This window comes from Pseudozyma flocculosa, assembly GCF_000417875.1.
Source record: "Pseudozyma flocculosa PF-1 unplaced genomic scaffold scaffold00006, whole genome shotgun sequence".
Classification (NCBI taxonomy): domain Eukaryota; kingdom Fungi; phylum Basidiomycota; class Ustilaginomycetes; order Ustilaginales; family Ustilaginaceae; genus Pseudozyma; species Pseudozyma flocculosa.
The window spans coordinates 801,846-822,437 of record NW_006920874.1 but is presented as its reverse complement, the minus strand read 5'-3'; the positions used below and the strand labels follow the sequence as shown (position 1 = coordinate 822,437).

Here is a 20,592-nt window from a genome sequence, read left to right as displayed (position 1 = left end):
GACGACAGGCCAATGTGGGGGGGATGATCCGCAGGTTGCAAAAGGGAGAAAGCCAAACAAGCACGGTGCAGGTGACAGGAGGTGGTGGGGAAGCAGGGCAGCGCGATGGCGAACAGGGGGAAAGGTGCCGGCCGCCGTCAGACCTCCCACGCCTTTGGCTGGCCATCCTCGCGCGGCACAAAGCGCCGGTCGATTTCCTGGGCATCGAACCCGTCCTGGGCATCGACAGCGACGCCGGCCGCCTTTTGCCGGACGCCCTCGACCTCTGCGGCAAAGTTGATCTCGGACTGGCCGCGCATCCAGCTGTCGCGGCCGCCCTTTCGCAGCGCATTGAGGTCGCCGCACTCTGCGGCACCCGCCACGCCCACGCTGCCGGCGCCGGCGGCGGCGGCGAGGCGCGGCTCTCCACCGGGCAGGCCCTGCGCCTTGCGCTTGCGCGCCTCGTCGCGCCGCTTCTGGTCCGCCTCCTCGGCCATCTTGCGATGCCGCTCCACCTCCTCGAGGATGGACCGCGCGCCGCGCTTCTCGGCGAGCTCGTGGGCGACGCGGATGCCGAGCTGGCGCGCGTCCTCGACCGTCTTGCACAGCGCAGAGGTAGAGTAGCGCGCGCACCGGCTGCCGTCGAGCGACACGACAATCGTGTCGAGGAACAGCGTCCGTCCCTCGGGCGGCGACACGGAGCGGTTGGCGATGTTCATCGTCCTCGCTGCAATCTTCTCGGCCAGCGTCGACTCCTTGCTCGCTGCAGCCGCGCTGCCACTCCCGCCGGCCTCCCGCTCGCGACGCTCGGCGGCCAGGCGCTCCTGCTCCGCCGCCGTGTCCAGCCGGTGCAGTGGCGGAGGCGCCGGGACGGCAGGCGCCGGCGCCGAACCCTTACCGCTCGTCTCTAGCCCGACCAGCTGGTTGACAGGGATAGTGTGTCCGTCCTTGCACAGCGGGAGACCGCCGTTCGGCAGCTCCGCCTTGGCCTGCGCGCCATCCTCGCCGAGGACGGCATCATCGACGAGGCTGATGGCCTCGTTCCTTAGTCCCTCGACCTCGGCGTGGTCCTCGAACCTCGATTCCACGCCGACGGGGATGGAACAGCCGCCCTCGAGCTCGCGGAGCAGCGAGCGTTCCGCCTCGGCCCGGAACGTCGCCCGCCAGTCGCCGATCGAACGGATCAGGTCCCGAACCTTGGCGTCGCGGTTGGTCGCGGGGTCGGCTCCCTCTGGGGGCGTGCGCACCTCGATCGCCAACGAGCCCTGGCCGACCGAGTAGAGCAGGACGGGCGAAGACAAGAAGGCCGTGATCCGGTGGTGCAGGCTCAGCCGCACCAGGCCGGCAGCGGCCAGCACGAGGGCCGTATAAGGTCCGTTGGGTGCGTCCAGCTTGGCCAATCGGGTATTGAGGTTGCCTCGTACGTCGCTGAAGACGAGGTGCGGGTATCGTCGGCGGAGCTGGGCCACCCTTCGGATGGAAGAGGTGCCAATGACGGAGCCGGAAGGCAGCTCGTCGAGGGTGCGGTAGGGCAGGCCCTGCTTGATGACGAGCGCATCGCGCGGGTCTTCCCTCTCGAGGATGGCAGCGATCTCGAGGCCAGGGGGCAGGGTGGTGGGGACGTCCTTGAGGCAGTGGACGATGGCATCGACACCGCCCTGCTCGAGCGCGACCTCGAGCTCCTTTGTCCAGATGGCCTTGCCCTCGCCGCCGATGACGTAGAGCGGCGACCGGAGGTTCTGGTCGCCGGCAGTCGACATCGAAGTAATGGGAAAGGTGAATGGCCGCAGCGGAGTGGGCGGCGACGTCTGGAAGGACTCGAGGAGCTTCTGTGCGTCGCTGGCGTCGCGCTCGGTGTGCTCGACGGTGAGCTTTGAGCTCGAGGCGATGCCGTTCTGGCCGAGGAGGGCTTCCACCTCTTGGCCCTTGCCGGCAAAAACGGGAGAGGACCGGCCATAGCGTGCCTCGAGCATCGCGCTCACGTGGCTGCTCTGGACAAGCGCGAGCTGGCTGTTGCGGCTGGCAAGGACGAGGGTAGTGCTGGGGTCGAGGCCGATCTGACCATCCTTGTCCATGGGGAGGGGGTTGATGTTGGCCTCCTTGCGAGCCTGGTCGAGCTTCTGCGCGCGATCAAACTCGGAAGCGGTGGCGCTGTGGGTGACGGCGAACTCGTGGAGCGAAGGCAGGCTGGCCGTGGGCGACGAGAGGAAGGAAGAGGAGCGGGAGAGGGGCGGCGTCTGGGCCAGGTCCTCGGGAGAGCGGAAGAAGACGCAGCGCGGTCCCGTCGGCGGGAAGAGGGTCGAGGGCGGCGCTTCCGCCACCGGCGGGTGACCCGGTGGCAGAGGCTGTGACTTGGCATGGGGTACGGGGCACGCCGACTCGTCCGACCAGCTTGGCCGCTCGCCGTTCTGGTCGCCAGTTGATGCGAGCTGATGGCGATCCGCCTGCTGCGCTGTTTGGTGCGTCTGCGAGTCCATGCTTGCGAGCTCCGTGCTGTTTGATACGTCCGATTCAGGTGACGTTCACGATCGAGCGGGATCCGTCCGATGGCTGCGGTGGGCAAAGTGACTGCTGTCGGGTGATGCGACGAGGGTGGCAAAGAGAAGCGGCACGAAGCCGACGAGCGTATCGATGAGCTGCGAGGTGCTGGCCGTAGACACCGATGTGGCGGAAGCTGCTGGATGGTCGTGGCGAGGGAGGGTATGGGCTGGGTGGATGGTGATGGAGATAGAGGAAGTAAGCGTCGCCACCTGCACAAGGTTTGGTACGTCGAGCGGCGGCCGGATGGCTTGGAGCGAAGACCGGGAAGGGTTCGTCGGGTGCTGCGTTTTGCGGAGGCGTTGATTGGCCGGGGAAATCGAGAAGGCTGACATGCTCGCATGTCCCGGCCCCGGCCTGGCCTGGCTGGCCCCAGAGGCAAGCAGCCGGTCTGTTGCCGTCCAAGCTGCCGGCCGGCCTTTCGGTTTCCCTGCCAGGCCTGGCCTGCCACGCCCGAGCTCCGTGAATTTGGCGGCGGCGGCGGCTGTGGGCCCGATGTCGAGACTTGGCTGGTGAATGAGCTCAGGTGGAAATTACCCTTTCTCGTGCGGCAGCGTTCCGAAATTCGATCACGCCGCTCGGAAGTGTCAGATGGGCCAAGCAGGGCCAGGCTGGGGCCAGTTGGCGGGAGCCTCTCAGGCAGCGGCTTGGAATTTGGGCCCCAGGGCGCGCCTCCGACTCACGCCGCTCTCGGCATCGCAGTCGCCCGGGAACCCATCTACGCCTTACCCCACCAACCCACCAACGACACTCCATACTCGTATCACCATGGACGCCCTCGTTTACCGCAAGTGAGCATCGCCATTGGTCTTCTGAGCAGCTTCCGACCTCGTGCGACAGCAGCATCTCAGCACATCTGGCACGGGCATCCTGCGTTTGAGCGGGGTTGCCAGTCCGAGGACCTCGCCCTACAATCATCGCTGGTCGCACCGTTAGCTGCTTGCCTAGGTAGCTGAAAGCGCCCAGCCCGGAAGGACGATCTCGATGTTCCCTTGCCCAGAGCTAGGATCGCACCTTCCTCGCTCGACCCGTCCCCGCCGCCTCGTCCACCAGCAACCGCACCTCTTCCAATCTGGCAAGGCCCTATCGGTCCTGACTGACCACCCCTCTCGCCTTTTGATTCTTCCTTGCCTACCACTTCAGGAACACCGTCCCCGAGCGCCAGCGCGCCCTCCAGGCCGACACCCGCCCCGTCTACCAGAGGCTGCCCCGCTCGCGCCTCTACATGGGTGTCTACATGGCCCTCTTCGGCATCGGCATGTACGGCTCCTTTGCCGGCTTCTACAACATGGCTGTCGTGAGTAGCGCCCGTCGCTCGGGGGATCGGAATATATGGGGCGATCTTTGAGTTTCAACTTTTGACAGCTTGCTAACGATGTCGAGCCCGTTGCCTATCTTCTCGCCTCTCTCATAAACAGGGCAAGAAGCGCCAGTAACGGACGCGCACTGAGCGGGAGCGGTCGGCAAGAGGATAGCCCGAACTGTTCCTCCCGGTCTCCTTTCCTCTTGAGCTCCCCGGACCTGCTCGCTCAAAGTGATGTCGACGGCGGTCCTCTAGCCGTAATGCTACAACAGTTCCTGATCTCCTAGCCCAGTCTGGATCTGCGAGCCAGCGCGTGCACGCGGCCCTACAAGTCCTCGCCCTCGATTTCCAGCTCGTCGTCCTCAATGAGCTGATGGAGGAAGTTGTGGAAGCTGAAGAGCGGGAAGCCGACGACGTTGTTAAAGTCGCCTTGGATGCCCTTGATGAGGAGTGAGGCTCGGCCCTGTCGATCGTCGGCGTTTGGAGGGAGAGAGGATTGACCGAGTCAGCTCATCATCGTCATCGGGCGTGGAGGATGGGGAAAGCGCTCCTCACTTGAATGGCAAAGCCCCCGGCGCGGTCGAGTCCCTCGCCCGACTCGACGTAGGCCTTGAGCAGCGAGGCGGGGTTATCCGCAAACTGCACCGTCGTCGTCTCGAACAGGGATCTGCGAGGGGGGCGAGGATGGACAGGTCAGCCTCGACTGCGAACCACGGGCATGGTTGCAAAAGAGTCGAACTTACCGAGCCTTGTAGCCGGGTGCCTGGAGGATGGGGTAGATGAATGTGACTCCGGTCACGACTTGACACTGTGACCGGGGCGCAGGGGGCCAAGTCGACCGAGAGAGCGCCGCAGCGTGAGCAGGTGTGGGCACGCTGGGTGGAGACAACAGGGGCGGCACGCACCGTCTTTCCGTTAAGGTCGGCGAGCATGCGCAGGTTGTCCTGAGCGTCCAGCGGCTTCTCCAAGATCTCGTCGTCTCGGATCACGACGGTGTCGGCTGCACCCGTGTCGTAAAGTGGGAAGGTCAGATCAGATCAGATCAGATCAGGACAGATCGGACCGAGGCTGTGGCCGGTAGAGGAGGCGGGAGACTCACCGCTGATGACAAAGTCTGGTGGATCCTCGGGGTTCTCGGACTGCACCGTGGAGAGAGGGACGACGTCTTCAATGTCGATCCTGCGGTTTGCCATTGTGGTTGGGTCTCGCGAATGAAAGTGGAAGGACTCACGACTAATCTCTCGTAGACCTCGAGGGCCTGTGCGCGCGTTGATGGAGAGGGGATCAAGGAGGCTGTGAGCGGTGAATAGTAGCTGAAGAGGGTGGCGGACCGTCGACGACGCACCTTCTTGGCGCCCGTCTCGACGGGGTACTGAAACGCGCCTTCGCCCCGGAAGGCCGCCTTGGGCAGATCCTCCTTGAACGTCGAGGGGACGATCTCGGGATGAATGCCCTGTCACCGCGTTGCCAAGCAGGAAGCATCACCCTGTCAGCCTATATGACCTTCGCTTCGAGCGCCGAAGTTTTGAGAAGGGGAGAGCAGAAACGTACGACGCTGGCGAGGATCTCCTTGCGCCTCGGACTGGCAGAGGCCAGGACGACCCGCTTGCCCGCCAGCTTGTTGAAGACTGGCGAGGACAGCGCAAAGTCGCTCACAGATTCTTGTCGTGTCGTCATGTTCTCGTCTGCGGATCGAGAGGTGAGGGAAGGGCGAGGATGAGGCTGGTGGCGGCGTCGAGGACGGGTCACCGAGGCAGGTGCAGTCAAAGTCCAGGCAGCCTGGCGGGAAAGTGGAGTGCCGGCAGCGGCAGCTAGCCAGGCGGCGAGCCCGGGAGTCGGGAATGCAAGAAACGAGGAAGCTGCGCACAGACGACACAGTGCAGCCCAGAGGCAGCTAGCAGGCCGGCAGGGCAGGCAGAGGGCACAATTCCGATGGCAAGCCGCCTGGCACTCCCATGTTACAGCAACCACGGCCAACACCACCACCTATAGCTTCGAGATGGGCAGGGAAGAGTGCGACGCCGGCAGGACCTTGTCGACCAACTGGTCATCGAGACGCGAGCGCAGCAGCCATGTTAGCAATCGGCCACCCTTCCGACCTGCCTGCGGTCGCTCGAGGGGCAACTCACCTCCTTCGCCTCGCACGCCGCTCCCCACGAGGCCTGGTATCCCCAACCCCCGTAGCTGCAGCAGCATGCAAAGAAGCCAACGGATCAGTTGTCGATATTGCAGCCAGAATGCTGTCCCCCATCGACCCAAGACTCACCCGTAGTTGTACACGACCTTGGTACCGTCGACGTCGGCGCCGCGCTCGAGCCGGACGCCACCCTTCCTGGCCGGTCGCAGTCCGACATTGACGCCGAGCACCTCGACGTCTTCCACCTTGGCACCATGCAGGTGGGGCAGCGTACGATCCGGCCTCGCCAGCTGCGGACACACTCGGAGGCAGCGTTGCAGGATTGCCCGCGTCGTCTCGGGTCGGACGGCAGCGTCCCTTCGAAGCCGAGATTACGAGCACGAGAGAGAGGCGGAAGTCAGCTCTTTTCTTGCCGGCAGTTCACATCGCAAGCTAGCCTATCTGCGTGCTCACCAGTCATCGACGAGTCTGGTGCCGCCGCAGACTACGGTGCCGTCGCCACGCGGGATCGTGTAGGTCTCCCTTCCGCCTTGGCGCCGCACGATAGAGAAGCCCGGGAGCTCGTTCTTGTCTTGCCGCTCTGCACCTAGGCCGCCGCCGCCGCCGCCGCTGCTGCCAAAGGGCGACTCTCTCTTGAGCCAAGGGGCATTGACGAGCACGACCTGTCCGCGGTGTGGATGGACGGCGGCATCCTCGAGCCCCTTGAGTGTTCTCGCACCGAGACCCGGCGAGAGGATCAGCAGATCAACCGGACCAAAGTAGCCCGAGAAGCTAGGCTGAAAGGTGGCGCGGACGTCTGGCGAAGAGGCAAGGCGGATGGCTTCGGCGACGCTCGAGACTGAGCGATGCACCAATCTGCCGCCAAGCTCGAGGAAGCGGAGCAGGAGCCAGGAGTGGTAGACGGGCACATTGATGTCGAGCGTCGAGAAGGTGCAGCCTGCCGCGATACCAGGAGGCAAGGCGGCCTGCGGCATGACCTTGAACTGGCATTGAGAGAAGGGACAGGACCGGGAAGAAGGGACAGGACCGGGAGGTCAGACATGGTCAGGATAACCATGGGAGAGCCATAGCTCTGCCGACAGAACAGGCCGATGTCACTCACGTCTGGATACCAGTCCAGCACTCCCAACGCAGGGTGGCTTCCATCGGGTTTGAGCGCTTCAAAGTACTCGGTCTGGTGAACCCAGACGAGCGGTTCGGCCTCGAGCTGGAGCTTGGCGTGCTGCCACGGCCGCAGCTTGGCGAGCTGGCGCATGTGCTCGAACGTCTGCTGGTCGTGCCTCTTTTCCTGCTCCGTCTTGGCATCGCTGACGTGGTGACCGCCTGCCCAGGCACTCGCAAACGTGGCGGGATGCCTGGCCGAGCTGCCGACGCTGCCCGTGCCGACGGCTGGCGTGGGATCCAGGATGTGCCATGGTTGGTGCTGTGAGGCGGCACCTGGCTGTCGCTGTCGACTGCCGTCCTGCTGTTGCGGCAACGAGGGGACGTCCTTGGAGACGATCGTCACCCTACGGTGCAGCTTTTCGTTTGAGGATTCGAGCAGGGCGATGGCCGTCGTAAGGCCAATGACGCCCGCTCCCACGATGGCGATGTGCTGCGAAGGCTGGCCTGCGGACATGGTGTAGGTGCTGGTGCAGAGCGTGGACGGGCGTGGTCTGGATTGGTGGAAGCGGGAAGCGGATGAGCCAAAGGGGAAGCAGGCCGATTATTCAAGCTGCCGCTGCACACCGCAAGTCGCCCAGCCAGAACGCCGTCCTGGAGGCCGAAGTCTTGGGAGCCGCCCCCGCATCCTCAGCCCCGCCAACGCAACCTTGACCTCGGCCTCGACCGCCGGACAGCACGCAAAAAAGACGAGTACAAGAATGTTGCTACAATGCGAGATGCAGAAAGCCAGATCAACGAAAAGAGAACACAATGACGGCGGGGACGACGACGACTAGGAGACGACACCGAGCGAGAACAATGCGGCGACCCGGCGGACTAGAGGAATGGCCCGCCGACGGGACGACGACGACGGCGGGGAGGAGTCGGGGAGTGTGACGACGCACACCATCAGCGGTCGCCTCAGAGGGAAAGCTCGCCACTCGCTCACTTCTTGCTGCCCACGGTCGCATCGCTGCCGTCCGGGCTGCTCTGCGCCGCCATCTTCTTGGAGCTCGTCGATAGCCCCAGGGAAATCTTTTTGATGCCGCCGACGCCCGCGTGCCCATTCTCCTTCTTGCCGCCGGCGTCCTTGCCCCGTCGGTTGGGCGATGCGCCGGGATCGGAGCTGGACGACGGCGTACCGCCCGCTTCGGCCTTCGTCCCAGGCCCCTTTGTCGGTGTCGAGCCGGCAGATCGAGACCCTGATCTCGCCGCCGACGGCGAGGGCGAGCCCGACGAGGTGCCAGAAGGAGAGGCCGAGCCGCCGCCGTTCTTGCCCTTGCCGCGTCCGGATCCTCCGTTGCTGCCCACTCCAAACGTGCTGCTGATGGTGTTGGCGACGCTGCGGATGAAACCGCCAGGCTCCTGCGTGCCGTCGTCGCAACCGTCGTCGCCCTCGTTGCCGCTGCCGCGCTTCTGCTTGGTCTTTTGCTTGCCGTTCTTCCGCTTCGCAAGGCGTCCCACCATATCCTCTTCCTCTTCCTCGTCCTCTCGCCGGCGCTTTTCAGAGAGCTTCGGCGGCGTCTGCTGTTCCCGAGGCGACGGTGCCGACGCCTCTGCGCCAGCGGCTGCTCCGCCGTCGTCGTCATCATCGTCGTCGTCGTCGTAGGGCACGAGTCCGATGACGTTGGAGCTTGTAGGCGCAGATGCACTACTAGTCGAAGACGATCCTTGGTCCTCTTCGTCGTCGGCGGTGTTGAAGTAGCTCTCCTCGTCCGAGTCCATATCGGTCCGCGTCGCTCCTCTCCTTGCGAGGTCGCGTTGCCTGAAGGCGAAGCAGGAAGCAGCAGAAGAGGGGAAGAGGTCAGGATGGAAACGTTTGGCCACTCGACACGGGGAAAAGTGCTGAGCGCAGACCACAGCGCACTCACTGCCTGGCCTTTTCCTCGGCTTGAGCCTGCGCCGTCGCCGTGTCGTCGGAGCTGGCCACGGCGGGCTCGACATTCTTCTCCCACTGAGATACGATGGCGGAGAAGCAGGCGCCGACATTGGGCGAAGATGCAAGCTGGCGCATCCTGGCGCCGTGACGCTCCATGCAATGGTTGATGAGCTGCTTCATATTGGCCTGTTGTACGTGAGAGGACGGAAGAAGTGACAGAGAGGTTGACGAGGCCCGCAAGTCAGCTCCATCGTCCGTGCTCGGCTGCCAGCAACGAGAGCTGGCTAGGGACCGCCGAGGGAAGCTCGGCGCAAGCTCCCGAGCGAGGGGCAGACTTACCTTTCTCATCAGCTCGAAAAAGTCGAGGCAGGCAGAGCAGACCAGATTGTTCCTGTCGGCCTCGGACTCGACCAAGCCGAGGATGGTCGAGAAGAGCTCGATCTTGATGAAGTGGCGGTTGGTAAACTGGTTGTTGCTCGCGAGGCAGTGCTTGAAGAAGCGCAGCGCCGAGAGACGGATGTGCTTCTCCTTGGAGTGCAGCAACGAGCCGACCTTTTTCGAGATCTCGGACGTGAGGACAAAGTACTGGCTGCGGAAGGTGTGGTGCACGATCATGTAGCACAGCAGGTCGCAGAGGTGGCCGTAGAGGGCGGAGCGGGCGCGCGGTTGCGGGGCAAGCTTCTCGCCCTTGGACAGCACGCGGACGTCCGGCAGCGAGTTGAAGGGCGAGCACAGCCTTGCGATCTCGGTCTCGTAGATCCACGTGAGGAAGCGGTCCCGATCCGAGTCGGCCTTGATCTTGCTGTTGACGACGCTACCCAGCAGCTGGGCCTGAGCCGCCATCGGCCCGCCCTCGCCGACATCAAAGATGATGCGCATTGCCTCCGCCATCTGCGCCTTGAGGCCGAGGTCCTCCTCGGCGTGGAGCAGGTCGATGAGCATGCTGATCAGCGGTCGCTCGCCCTGGTCGACCTGGGCCACGACGTGGCTGCGCACGCCGTTGGCGTCGTATTCGATGATCGTCATCAGGATCTCGGCGGCGGCGTTGCGGATGTGCTGATCGAGGCGCTCCAGGGCGTACTGGACCACCTTGAGCAGGCCGCGCTCGGATAGGGTCCGGTATAGGGCGAGCCGGGCCGGCAACTGGATCTGCTTGCCCATGCCGCAGAGCTGCTGCAGGAAGAGGACGCCCTCCGACTTGCGCTCGTCGGACTCGTCCGGGCTGCCCAGCAGGCCGAAGAGCTGCCCGAGGAACGCCTCGTTCTGGCCGCAGTAATTGACGATATCGCTCTGGTGGAAAAAGACAAACGAGTTGAGGATGGAAAACGTTGGGTCGTCGAGCACGCGTGCCAGTATGACGTCCTTGAGGTAGAGGAGGCGGTAGGTCTGGTGGATCTTGGCAACGATCATGGGATCGGCGATCTCGACCACCTGCTTGAACTGCGCGCGGTCGCGGAGGTAGTCGCGGTAGCTGGCCTTGAGGCGCGGGAACTCGGGGTCGTACTCGAGCATGCCGACGACGCCTAAAAACACCTCGTCCTGCAGCACGTACTCGAAGATGACGTTGTCGTTGAGCATCAGGATCGTCTGCATGATGAGGCAGAGGAGATGAAGCGACGGCAGCGCCTCGAGCTCCTCGGCGTCCTCAAAGACCGGGATCAGCTTCTTGATATAGTGCTCCCGCAGCAGCCAGATGGCCACCTTTTCGCGCATGAAGGGGCTCCGGGTGGCGGCGTCCTTGAGCGTCATCTCGATGGCGTCGAGGTTGCCCAATTCGGGGTCCGGCAGCCCAACAAAGGAGCCGTCGTGGCTGACGAAGCTGTCCATGCCGAAGCCGGATCCCGAGACGCCAAGCGCACCCGTCATCGGCTGCTGGTTGGGCGTCGTCGGCGGCGAGTCGGAGAGCGCCTCCTCGGCGAGCCGGGCAAAGTGCTTTTGGACCTCGGTGAGGAACTCCCACACCTCGTTGCAGCCCTCGGGCTCCTGGAACGAGAGCGCCATGTCCGCTCCGCCGGGTTCGGTCCAGACGACGAGCGTCTCCTGCTGCCTCTGGTAGACCTCCTCGCGGACCACTTTGGACGCCAGCAGCACGTCTTCGGTCTCCAGGTTCTCGCTGACGACGACAACGAACTGGCACGGTCGCTCCTTGACGCCGCCCTCGCGATGCCCGAGACCTTCGCCGCCGAGGTCCGCCATGCCAGCCTCGTCGTCGTCGAGGTCGCTCTGGATGTCAACTCCATCGAGGAACTGGCACTTGTCCTCCTTGCGGGCCACCAGCAGCGCCTCGTCGACCGTCTCATCGTAAACGCCGGCGCAGTAGCCGGTTCCGCGGTCGTGCCAGATCTCGCCCTGGAGCTCGTACACCTTGACCCGCCGCGCCGAGCCGCACTGGTGATAGTTGCCTCTTGACACTGTCGACGTCAGCGTGAGCGTCTCGTTGGACGACGTCGAGAGATCCCCCGAGGCATCCTCCTCGAGCGGGATGGTGGAGCTCGCCAGCATCGAGGGCATCGTACCGTTGACGCCGACCGCGGCGTACTGATCGGGAGCCAGGACGTGCTGCTGTGGGCCGAGCGCCTCGCCGCCCTCGATGGCCGTATCTTGCAGGTGGACGCCGAGCATCTCTCCGGGAATGCTCGTCAAGGGCCCGCTGATCAGATCCTGCTGCCCAGGCCCAGCCTCTATCCCCGCGGCGGCGTGTTGAACCAGTCCAGTCTCGTACGGCGCCGTGACGACCAAGAGCGACTGTTCCAGAGATGGCCCTGAGCCCGGCTCTGCATCCATCTGCGATGGCACCGCATCTGCAGCCGGCATTGTCGACGTCGAAGGCGTGCCAAGCTGCCCGTTGTCGGCGTCCGCACTCGTTGACGTCGTCGCTGTCGTCGCCGTCGCTGCCGTCGTCGCGGCGGCAGCGTCAACACCTTGAGTCTCAGTCGAGAGCTCCTTGTCGACCTCCATGGCATCCCTCCTAGCCTCTGGACCGTCGTTCATGTCAGACGCCGGCCCGGCTGCCGCTGTGCCCTGATCCGGCTGCTGTGGCGCAACGGAAGGCGACTCGACCGACTGCCCAGACCCGAGCTTGAAGCTTTCGTCCCCTTCTGACGCCATGTCATGCCCCTATGAGTGGGGTCTTTGCGGGTCCGGGGGGGGTGTCGGCGGTACTGAAAGTGTTGGATCCAGGAGCCGCAGACAGGCCGGATCTCGGCTCTATGGCGATGGTGTAGAGCAAGAACGTCGCGGACCGCTCTGCAGCCTTGCAAATGAGAGGCAAGATGGGGGGGCAAGACGATGCGATCGATGGTCGTGTATGGAGGGGTGCAGTGGTGAGGAGGCTCGGTTTGACGAGGTGCGGGCGTTGAGATTCAGCTTCTGTCCTGCATTCCGAGGCTCAGATCGAGGTGCAGTGTCGAAGCGCCGCTGGGTGTCGGAAGAGCCGAAAAGGCGGTGTTGCGGCGCGGCAGCGGGCTGTTCCGAGACCAGGCAAGCAGGCGGCTTGTAGCCACACCTAGCTGCTGCGAGGGAGCAGCAGCAGGAGACGGCCTCAAAGCGATGAGCTTGAAGCCCTTGGCGGTCCGAAGTCCGAGATCCCACGTCTATCGGTCGGCGTCCCGACGAAGTGCGAGTCACGCACGCCCTTGCTTCACGTTTTACGCACGAGCTTCTGGCTCGGCTGGCGAGATGGAGATGTAGACGAAGCAAGCCGACGCTGCGTCGATAGAGAACCGACGGCCGAGCGCGCCGCAATCTGAAAAGGCGAGGTCGTCCCCAAGGGCGTCTGTCGGGGTCCGGATGGGTGTGGACCGACGTGACAGGATCGTCTGCGCTCGACCAGAGCGCCAACACTGCCCGGTCGGGAAAGCCGAAAGGATGGGACGGGCGGCGGCGAAGAGAAGCGCGGACGGATGTTGTACAGAAGGTGTGGTCGTGGTGAGCGCGAAGGAGATGCCCTTGGAAGCAACGAGAAACGGAAAAGCGCAATGTGGCGGGCTCGCGGAGGGGAGGTGATGATGATGATGATGATGACGACGACGACGACGACGACGAGCAACTGGCCAGCAGCAACGACGGATGACCCTTGGGAAAGCTCGCCTGCTCGCCTGCTCGCCTGCTCGCCTGGCCAGGCCAGGCCAGGCCCTCTGGCAGGCGTGCCCGGCCCTGCCTCGGCCCAGGCCCCGAGAGGCGCGGGTCGCGCGCGACGAGCATCCCAGCCAGCCTGGCCGGACAGGCAGGCCCCAGCCTGCAGAACCTGGCCGTGGTCTCTGCTGCCTGCCTGCCTCTCTGCCTCTCCCTTTGCCCGCCCGCCTGGCTTTTTTGCGCCGCCCGCCATCTGGCCTGCAGCCTGGGGCGGACCGCCCGCCTGGGACCTCCGGGCACCTTGCTGCTTGCTTCCTTCCTGCCCGCCTGCCCGCCTGCCTGCCAGCCGAGACGTCACACAGGAAAGGAGAAGAGGCAGGCTAGGCTAGGTCAGGCAGGGTACCTGTAGCTGGCGCCCGTCATCCGCCAATTCGGTCCCTCGGTCGGTCGCTCAGCGTGGCCCTGGCCAGGCCCTCTCGAGCCAGACGGCCGGCGTCAGTCTGCCCGCTGCTTGGTCGCTTTTTAGGCTCTACCGAGATCCTCATGCGAGAGGAGGGAAGCCACCGAACGAGGTAGACACCCACCTCTTGACCCGCCGACCGACCGACGCAAGCCCGTTTCCGAGAAAAGCGTGGAGACCAGGCAGCTTTCTTTCGACACGTCGAAGACGAAATCGACTCTGCCACCACCGCTTCACACCCCTGGCTGGCTTCCTTCTACCTGACCCCCTTCGACACCGTGCGCCGAGTCCTACGGGGGCACCAGGGGACCCTCTCAAGGGGTTCATTGCGCTGCAGTAAGTAACGCTGACGGGCGGCGCGATTGCAACGGAAGCAAATCAGAGTGCGATCGAGGTGACACGACGAGCGCAGAGGGACGAAGAGAGGGGACGTCGGACGCGGGCCCTGAAGGGCGTTGTTCGGATTGCAGAGCTTCGCAAGGCATGCCGCACGGTGCTGCCTCCGAGAGTGGTCCCCGCCTGGCAGACGAGAAAGATCAGGGATACGCATTGTGCGGGGCAGCAGACGACCCAGGCCACTGCGGGCATCAGCAGCGACGAGAACAGGACAGCGGCGGCGGCGACGGCTGCTGGCGGGACGTTCCGAGACCAGCCTATCCGAGCTTGCGCGAGCGGACGAGGTGCGACGAGATACCGCTCTGCTCTCCTCCATATCCTCCCTGCAGGCTGGCCTGTCCACCCTTGAAGACGGCCTGCCTCGACGACAGCTTCTTTTTGGCCTGCTCGTACTTCTCCCTCTTCTTGACACGCGGGTTCCGCGCCACCTTCTTGCGCTTCGGCGCCAGGCCCTTGTTCTTCTCGATGGCTCGGTTGATGCCGCGGTGCTGTCCCGGCTCGAGCGTCTCGTCGGGCACGAACCTGTTGCGAGGCGGCGGAGGTCAGGCGAAGAGAGGGGTAAGGGGGAGCGTGAAGGTGGTAGCGAAGGGTTCACAGTAGGCTGGGTCAGTGACCGCTTTGGGTGCGCTCGGCATCCTCTCCCGACGCCGAGTCCTACGAGCCCGACGACAACGCACCTCTCTTCGTCGCGCATCGCCTCGTACGCCTCCTTCTTGGCCTTCTTTGCCGACTTCTTGCCGCTGGCGATGAGGTCGTAGTAGTCCTCGGCATCGTCGTCGCCGTCGCCGTCGCCGTCGCCGTCGCCATCGCCACCCTGGCTCGAGGGTTGCTTACGGCCACCTCCATCGGCATCCACGCCCATGACGTCGCGCCAGTCTCGGTCGTCGGTCTCGCCCCAGCCTCGGTCGTCGAGCGACGTGTCCTTGGCATTCTGGACCTCCCTCTGCTGTCTCGCCGCCTTGGCCGCCTCGACCGCCATCCGGCTGCGCTCGCGGTCCCGGTAGGGAATGTCCATATCGCCCGCCAGCCGGTCGCGCGCCGCTTTGCTCCGCTGGCTGCCCTTGGTCTCGACAGCCGACGCGTGGAACTGCAGGCTGCGCCGCTTTGCATCCCGCTCTGCCGATTCAAACGAGGCCAGTTGCGTTGGTTCGCCGAATGAGGTTGAGGCCTCGGCGTCGCCGTCGTACTGGGACATGGCGAAAGGATTCGGTGCTGCTGCTGCGACAGCGCCAGCGCCGGCGGCGCCCTTGCCCTTCTTGCTCGCCTTGATCTTGAATTCGGGCACCGGCTCGTCGTCGAGGTCGGCCAGCCCGGCCGCCAGCGGTGCCGGCTCTGCAATCTTGCCCTTTTTGGCCTTCTTCCCGCCTTTCTTGGCCTTTTGCGGCTCGGAGGCGGCGGCATCGTCTGCTTCCGCCTGTCCTCGCTTCTTGGCGGCGGGCTTGGCCTTGTCCTTCTGCTTCTTCTCCGTCGCCGTGCCCTTCTTGCCCTGTCCCTTGCCCTTGCCCTTGCCGTTGGCCGTGGGCGCGGTGTTCTCCTTCTCGTCAGCGACGAGTCCGGCCAGCTCGTCGTCTTCCAGCGAGCCGAGGTCGTCTCCGTCATCCTCGCCCTCGTTTGATGGCGTCGTGCCCGCGGTCAGCCCGAGGTCCTCCATGACGCTGAGCCCTTGCTTGAGCTTCATGAGCCTGGTGAGGACCGGGTGGGCGGCGAGCTTGCCTGGGTCGGCGACGTACTCGGCAGACGATCGGAGGTGGAAGTAGAAGGTGATGGTGGTGAGGTAGGTGAGCAGCGTCTGGTGGTGCAGGTGGACCAGCTCAAGGCGCGAGTCGTCGGGCTTCTCGGCCACGAGCTTCTTGAGGCTGGCATCGACCCTGGCAAAGTCTTCGACCGAGTCGGCATACTCGCCGGCCAGTGCGACCGTCTCCGGGCTGATCCTCTGGAGCTTGGCCAGCAGCGCCTGACGGGATTCGGCGTCAGCGGGGATCGGCGTCTTGGCTGCCGAGGTGGCATCGGTAGTGACGGTGGCCGTCGTCGCGGTGGCTGCCGCTGCCGCTGCCGCCGCCGGCGTTGCGGTTGCGTCGGCTGCATCAAACTCGCGGCGACGCTGCTCGCGACCAGCATCGCGGAGGGCCTTTCCGAGGCTGCCGTCGACGTCGTCGTCGCCGAGGCCAAAATCGGCGTCTTCCATTGTGCTCCTACTCTTGCGCTGCAGTCGCTTGACCTCCTTGAGCTCGAGCTCGCGAGCCTCCTCCTCGTCCATCTCCGAGTCGGACTCGATGTCGTCGAGGTTGTTGGTGTTGTAGTAGGCCCTCTTGTTGGGACCCCATCCCTTGTCGTTGATGTGCAGGTCGTCCTCGTCGTCTTCATCGCCGTCGTCGTCAGCGTAGTCGTCCGAGTCGACATCCGAGACGACGGGAGCCGCAGGCTTCTTTGGCACCGGCCGGGAAGTTTGGCCCTCGTCCTCATCGCCGTCCTCGTCCTCGTAGCCGTCGTTCTCCTCATCGGCAGAGGAGTCGGTGTGCTGCCCGGCATCGTCGACGCCGAGGACCTCTCGATCGTAGTCGCCGCCGAGCTCGTCCATGTCGTCTTCTGCGTCTCTACGCGCCTGGTCGCCGTCGAGGAGGATGCTGTCCCTGCCGGCCTCGAAGGCATCGAGGCTATCCTGGGGAATGTCGTCGATGGTGGCATCTCGTCCAAACGAGCCCGGGCCCAGGGCGGCCCTGGACTTTGACGCTCCCTTTGGCTTTGCGCGCGGCATGGTGGGCAGGGACCGTCGTCGATCTGAGCCGTGGCCGGTCCGCGGATGCGAAGGGTTTCGAGCGGAGTAGTCGCAGGGACAAGGCGGACGGGGACGGTGACGGTGAAACGTGAGGGTGGACGGAGCGATAGAGGGGGCGAGTCGGTGAGAGTGTGGTGTCGCCAGGTGGTTGTTGTCGACGTCGTCGTCGTCGTCGTCGTCGTCGTTGCTGTCTTGCCTTTGGACAGAAGGCCTCGCCACGGCAGATGGGTCGACTTGCTAGAAGACGGCGGGGCTTGGCCTGGGCTACGCTGAGCTGGCCTCGAGTAAGAGTAGTGGGTCACGCACGCTGGGCTCGACAGCCGCTCAAAAATTTCGCGCTGCAGCCGGCTTGCATGAACCAGCCCGGCCGCCGCAACTTTTTTTTCCCCCCTTGCCCCGGGCGGGCCGCGTGTCTGCCCAGCCCAGCCTGCCTGGCCATTTTTGATCCAGGCTCGCCGCCGCGACCCTGTCCGGCGGCTGGTGCGAGCCCTAGAGCAGCGTTGAATGATGGAGAGTACGGGTGCCGGTGGCTGGCTTGGCTGATTCTGGCTTCGGGTGGCTGGCTTCTCTCTCGATCCTTACCTAGCTCCTAAACTCACCCGTCCTCACCATCCTCCCCCGGCCTTTCATCTACATCCTTCATTCGCCCGGTCGCTGCTTCGCCGTCTCGCTCACGACTGCGTCCTTGGCCTTGATCCCTGTAGCGTCTCTAACCTCTTCGCTGCAGTCGCAAACCTCCGGCGAAGGCTCAAGACCCCCGGACGTCCTTCAAGGCGGACTGCAAGACGCGCGAAACTAGGGCCACCTACCCTTTCGATTGCATCTCTTATCTCCTTGACCTGTGGACACCTCACACCAGCATGCCGACAACCAGAGGAGGTCGCGAGACGTCGCCGGCCAAATCGACGCGCTCAGCCAAGCAGCTGGCGGCTGTCGAGGCCGGCTCGTCTCCCTCGAAGCCCACCCGCTCCACCAGGCAGGCCAGCCCGCGCAAGGCCGCCTCCCCCGCCCAGCCTACCCGCTTCAGCGCAAGGCTGCGAAGCACCTCGCCGTTTGCGGACCCCTCTGCTGCTCCTGCGCCGGCGTCCAGCAGCAGCAGCACGCTGTCTCCCATCGCGGAGGCTGCGACGACGACTCGAGCTTCACCCCGGAAGCGCGCCTCGCCCTCCAAGAAAGGCCGCTCCGCCACTCCGCGCTCGGCCACACCACCAACTGTTTCCGCAGATTCCACCGAGGATCAAGCGCCTGCCGCGCCTTCCCCTTCTACTCTGGGCATGCCTTCCACGGACGAGATCCCTGAGCTCCAGCAGGCAGAGGCCAGTGTGTCGACCTCGACGATGAGTCCTGCGGAATCTGGCGGCCGCGTCGAGGCGACCGAGGAAGCCGTGGAGCCGGTGTCGACCCCGAACGAGCAGGCGGAGGCTGCCCAAGAGTCCGACGCAGCACCAGCATCTCTTCCGACAACTGTTGCCGACCTTACCTCGACCAATCCGATCGCCGACACAAAACCCGACGTTGACAACGCCGACGACGGGCACGAGCAGGGGCCATCACGGACGCCCGCTGCATCGTTCTCGTCCTCCGGATCCGATAGCGACTCTAGCTCGGACGCCTCGGACTCGGACTCGTCCTCCTCCGACGACAGCGACAGCGATTCCTCCTCGGATGACGACGACGAAGAGCAAGGGCAGGCGGCCGACCTCCGGGCGCTGCTCGAGGCGTCTGCGCAATCATACAAGGACCGGGCTCAACGGCCTGCCTCATCGAACGGCAAGGCCTTCGGCGCAGACGAGGATGTCATCTCCTTTGCCGAGATCACCGGCGAGGTCGACCTCAAGGGCAAGGGCAAGGCCAAGGAGCAGTTGCCGCTGGTCGACAAGGTCCGGGCCAAGCTCGCCGCCACCGGCAAGGTGCCCACCGCCGCCTCGACCTCTGCCCCTCCTGAGCCCAGGCTGGCGACTACGGCTCGGGTCAAGAACGTCGACAAACACATTGATGCGCTGGACAGCGGCAAGCTGACGGGCAACCCGAGGGCGCGGGATGCCGCCAAACGACCCGAGATCTCTACGGCCGGCCGCAACTGGTTCGACATGCCCGAGTTCGGAGCGTCCAACTCCCGGCTGCAGGCCGCCACCAAGCGCTCCGTGGTCGACGCGGGCAAGAGCAGCGGCAGCGGAGGCGATGCGCGCGTGGCGACGGCCGAGCAGCTACGCAAAGAGGTCCAGGCGATCCGGCTGCGCAACGCCCTCGATCCGAAGCGCTTCTACCGAGGCGGCGCAAAGGACCGCGGCATGCCCAAGTACGCCCAGATTGGCACCATTATCGCATCGCCGCTGGAGCCCAAGTCGGTCATGAACCGGCGCGAGAGGGGCCGCACCGTCGTCGAAGAGCTCATCAGGGACGCTGAGGCTTCCGCCTACGCCAAGCGCAAGTTTGCAGAGTCGCAGGAGCGCAACGCGTCGGGCCGCCAAGGCAGGGGGAAGCGTTTGCGCAAGCACAAGTAGGGCGGCCTCGTCTGGCCCACCGACGCCTCCGAGTCTCGTGGGCAGCGAGGTTTGCGATCGCATAGCGGTTGCCTGGGCATCGACCCAGCGTGGCTCGATCGTCTCCCGCCACCTCCTTCGCCCCTCTATCTGCTCTTCTCGCGAGCCAGATGCAGCGCAGGGGCTGCACGAGGTGATGGTCAGCGGTACCGGCAGCCTCCCCTCTTCCGCTGCGCTTCCGGCAGCGCTTCCGCCACTTCCTTCTCGTTCGCCGATCATTCATCCCTCGTCTCATGACCGACGACCATCTGCGACCGTCCTCGCCCTCTACCAGCTGCACCCGCCGGCATGTTTGCGGATCGCGCCGGGCCTGCGTCGGTGGACGTCGCATTGGCCAGCCCGGCATTTCGGAGCCGCGTCGCAGTTTTGATCTCGGCTTTCGGAAGTGAATATTTTCCCGACACGGCCGAGAAAGTTGCTGCTCGCACGCAAGCAAGCAAGCCAAGCCAGGCCGGCTGCGACGCAGCTGCAGGCCGCGATCTCGGACGCAGGGGTCCGCTTTTCGAAAATCCAGTAGGCAGGCCAGCGCCGGCAGGCCGGGCGACCGCGAGAAAAAATTTTCTCCTCTGCCCTGGGGCCCGCGCGGCACCCCCTCGCCCCCTCGCCTGCTGAGGCGGCCTCGCCTGTGTGCTGCTGCCGGCCAGGCACCTGGCTGGGTGACTCGTCGACGCCTGGCTGGCCAGCGCTGCCCTGCCTGCCCTGCCTGCCCTGCCAGCCTGCCTGGCTGTGTGCCTGCCCCGCCGCCTGGTGGATGGGTGCCGGCGCTGGGGGATGCGCTCCGTCGTCTGGCCCGCCGCTCGCCTGCGAGGGTGCGATGCGGGCAGAGGCCAGGCAGGGGGTCCCAGCATGCAGCCTCTGTCCGTCTCCCGCGCTGGCCGCCGCCCTGCTGGCACCGCCCTGCTCCTAGACTCTCTGCCCTCGCGGCCTGCCCGCCTGGCTGCCCGTTTGCCTGACCGTCCCTTCGTTCCCTGCCTCCCACCCCTTGCCTGCCTTCCTCTTTCGCCCGTTTTCCAAAAGTCGAAAGTCGAAATTTCTCCTGCCAATTGGCGCTCGACTGCTACCATCATACAGGCCCAGCCCGAGCCTGCCCCCCAGCATCGCATCGCCGCGTTCGTCTTGCGCGAGCGTCCATCCAACCTTGCTGCTCGCTCTTTCCTCTTTCACCAACCCATCCTCGTCTCGCATTTCGGCGCGAGTCGGCCTTACGCAACCCTCCCTCCCATCCTCCCCTCTTCCCCCCTCCTCCCCCTCTCCTCGACACGACCTACCGACCCTCGTACCCCTACCCCGTCCCCCCGTACCCCCGTACCCCGTACCCCCTCCCCCTACCCCCGTCCCCGTACCCCGTACCCCTACCCCGTCCC

At 65.0% G+C, this 20,592-nt stretch overlaps 7 protein-coding genes across 7 annotated transcripts; 2 read left to right on the top strand and 5 right to left on the bottom strand.

Annotated features, from left to right (window-relative positions):
• Positions 1-137: 137 nt before the first annotated feature.
• PFL1_02375 (uncharacterized protein) lies at positions 138-2,456 on the bottom strand (the record flags this gene model as incomplete). The annotated part of the gene is made up of 1 exon (XM_007879887.1): positions 138-2,456. The coding sequence occupies one exon, from the start codon at positions 2,454-2,456 to the stop codon at positions 138-140; it is 2,319 nt and encodes a 772-aa protein (XP_007878078.1).
• Positions 2,457-3,285: 829 nt separating this feature from the next.
• Positions 3,286-3,953, top strand: PFL1_02374 (uncharacterized protein; the record flags this gene model as incomplete). Its single annotated transcript, XM_007879886.1, has 3 exons — positions 3,286-3,308; positions 3,661-3,814; positions 3,936-3,953. 3 exons carry the CDS (start codon positions 3,286-3,288, stop codon positions 3,951-3,953), a joined length of 195 nt encoding a protein of 64 aa, XP_007878077.1.
• A 192-nt stretch (positions 3,954-4,145) lies between these two features.
• PFL1_02373 (uncharacterized protein) lies at positions 4,146-5,497 on the bottom strand (the record flags this gene model as incomplete). The annotated part of the gene is made up of 8 exons (XM_007879885.1): positions 4,146-4,283; positions 4,376-4,487; positions 4,564-4,628; positions 4,726-4,820; positions 4,920-4,959; positions 5,052-5,078; positions 5,166-5,273; positions 5,372-5,497. The coding sequence occupies 8 exons, from the start codon at positions 5,495-5,497 to the stop codon at positions 4,146-4,148; spliced, it is 711 nt and encodes a 236-aa protein (XP_007878076.1).
• A 309-nt stretch (positions 5,498-5,806) lies between these two features.
• On the bottom strand, positions 5,807-7,575 carry PFL1_02372 (uncharacterized protein; the record flags this gene model as incomplete). Its single annotated transcript, XM_007879884.1, has 5 exons — positions 5,807-5,863; positions 5,950-6,004; positions 6,087-6,314; positions 6,411-6,940; positions 7,060-7,575. 5 exons carry the CDS (start codon positions 7,573-7,575, stop codon positions 5,807-5,809), a joined length of 1,386 nt encoding a protein of 461 aa, XP_007878075.1.
• Positions 7,576-8,045: 470 nt separating this feature from the next.
• Positions 8,046-12,087, bottom strand: PFL1_02371 (uncharacterized protein; the record flags this gene model as incomplete). The annotated part of the gene is made up of 3 exons (XM_007879883.1): positions 8,046-8,865; positions 8,972-9,165; positions 9,319-12,087. The coding sequence occupies 3 exons, from the start codon at positions 12,085-12,087 to the stop codon at positions 8,046-8,048; spliced, it is 3,783 nt and encodes a 1,260-aa protein (XP_007878074.1).
• A 2,079-nt stretch (positions 12,088-14,166) lies between these two features.
• PFL1_02370 (uncharacterized protein) lies at positions 14,167-16,664 on the bottom strand (the record flags this gene model as incomplete). The annotated part of the gene is made up of 2 exons (XM_007879882.1): positions 14,167-14,431; positions 14,587-16,664. The coding sequence occupies 2 exons, from the start codon at positions 16,662-16,664 to the stop codon at positions 14,167-14,169; spliced, it is 2,343 nt and encodes a 780-aa protein (XP_007878073.1).
• Positions 16,665-17,545: 881 nt separating this feature from the next.
• On the top strand, positions 17,546-19,189 carry PFL1_02369 (uncharacterized protein; the record flags this gene model as incomplete). The annotated part of the gene is made up of 1 exon (XM_007879881.1): positions 17,546-19,189. One exon carries the CDS (start codon positions 17,546-17,548, stop codon positions 19,187-19,189), a length of 1,644 nt encoding a protein of 547 aa, XP_007878072.1.
• Between the last annotated feature and the right edge of the window lie 1,403 nt (positions 19,190-20,592).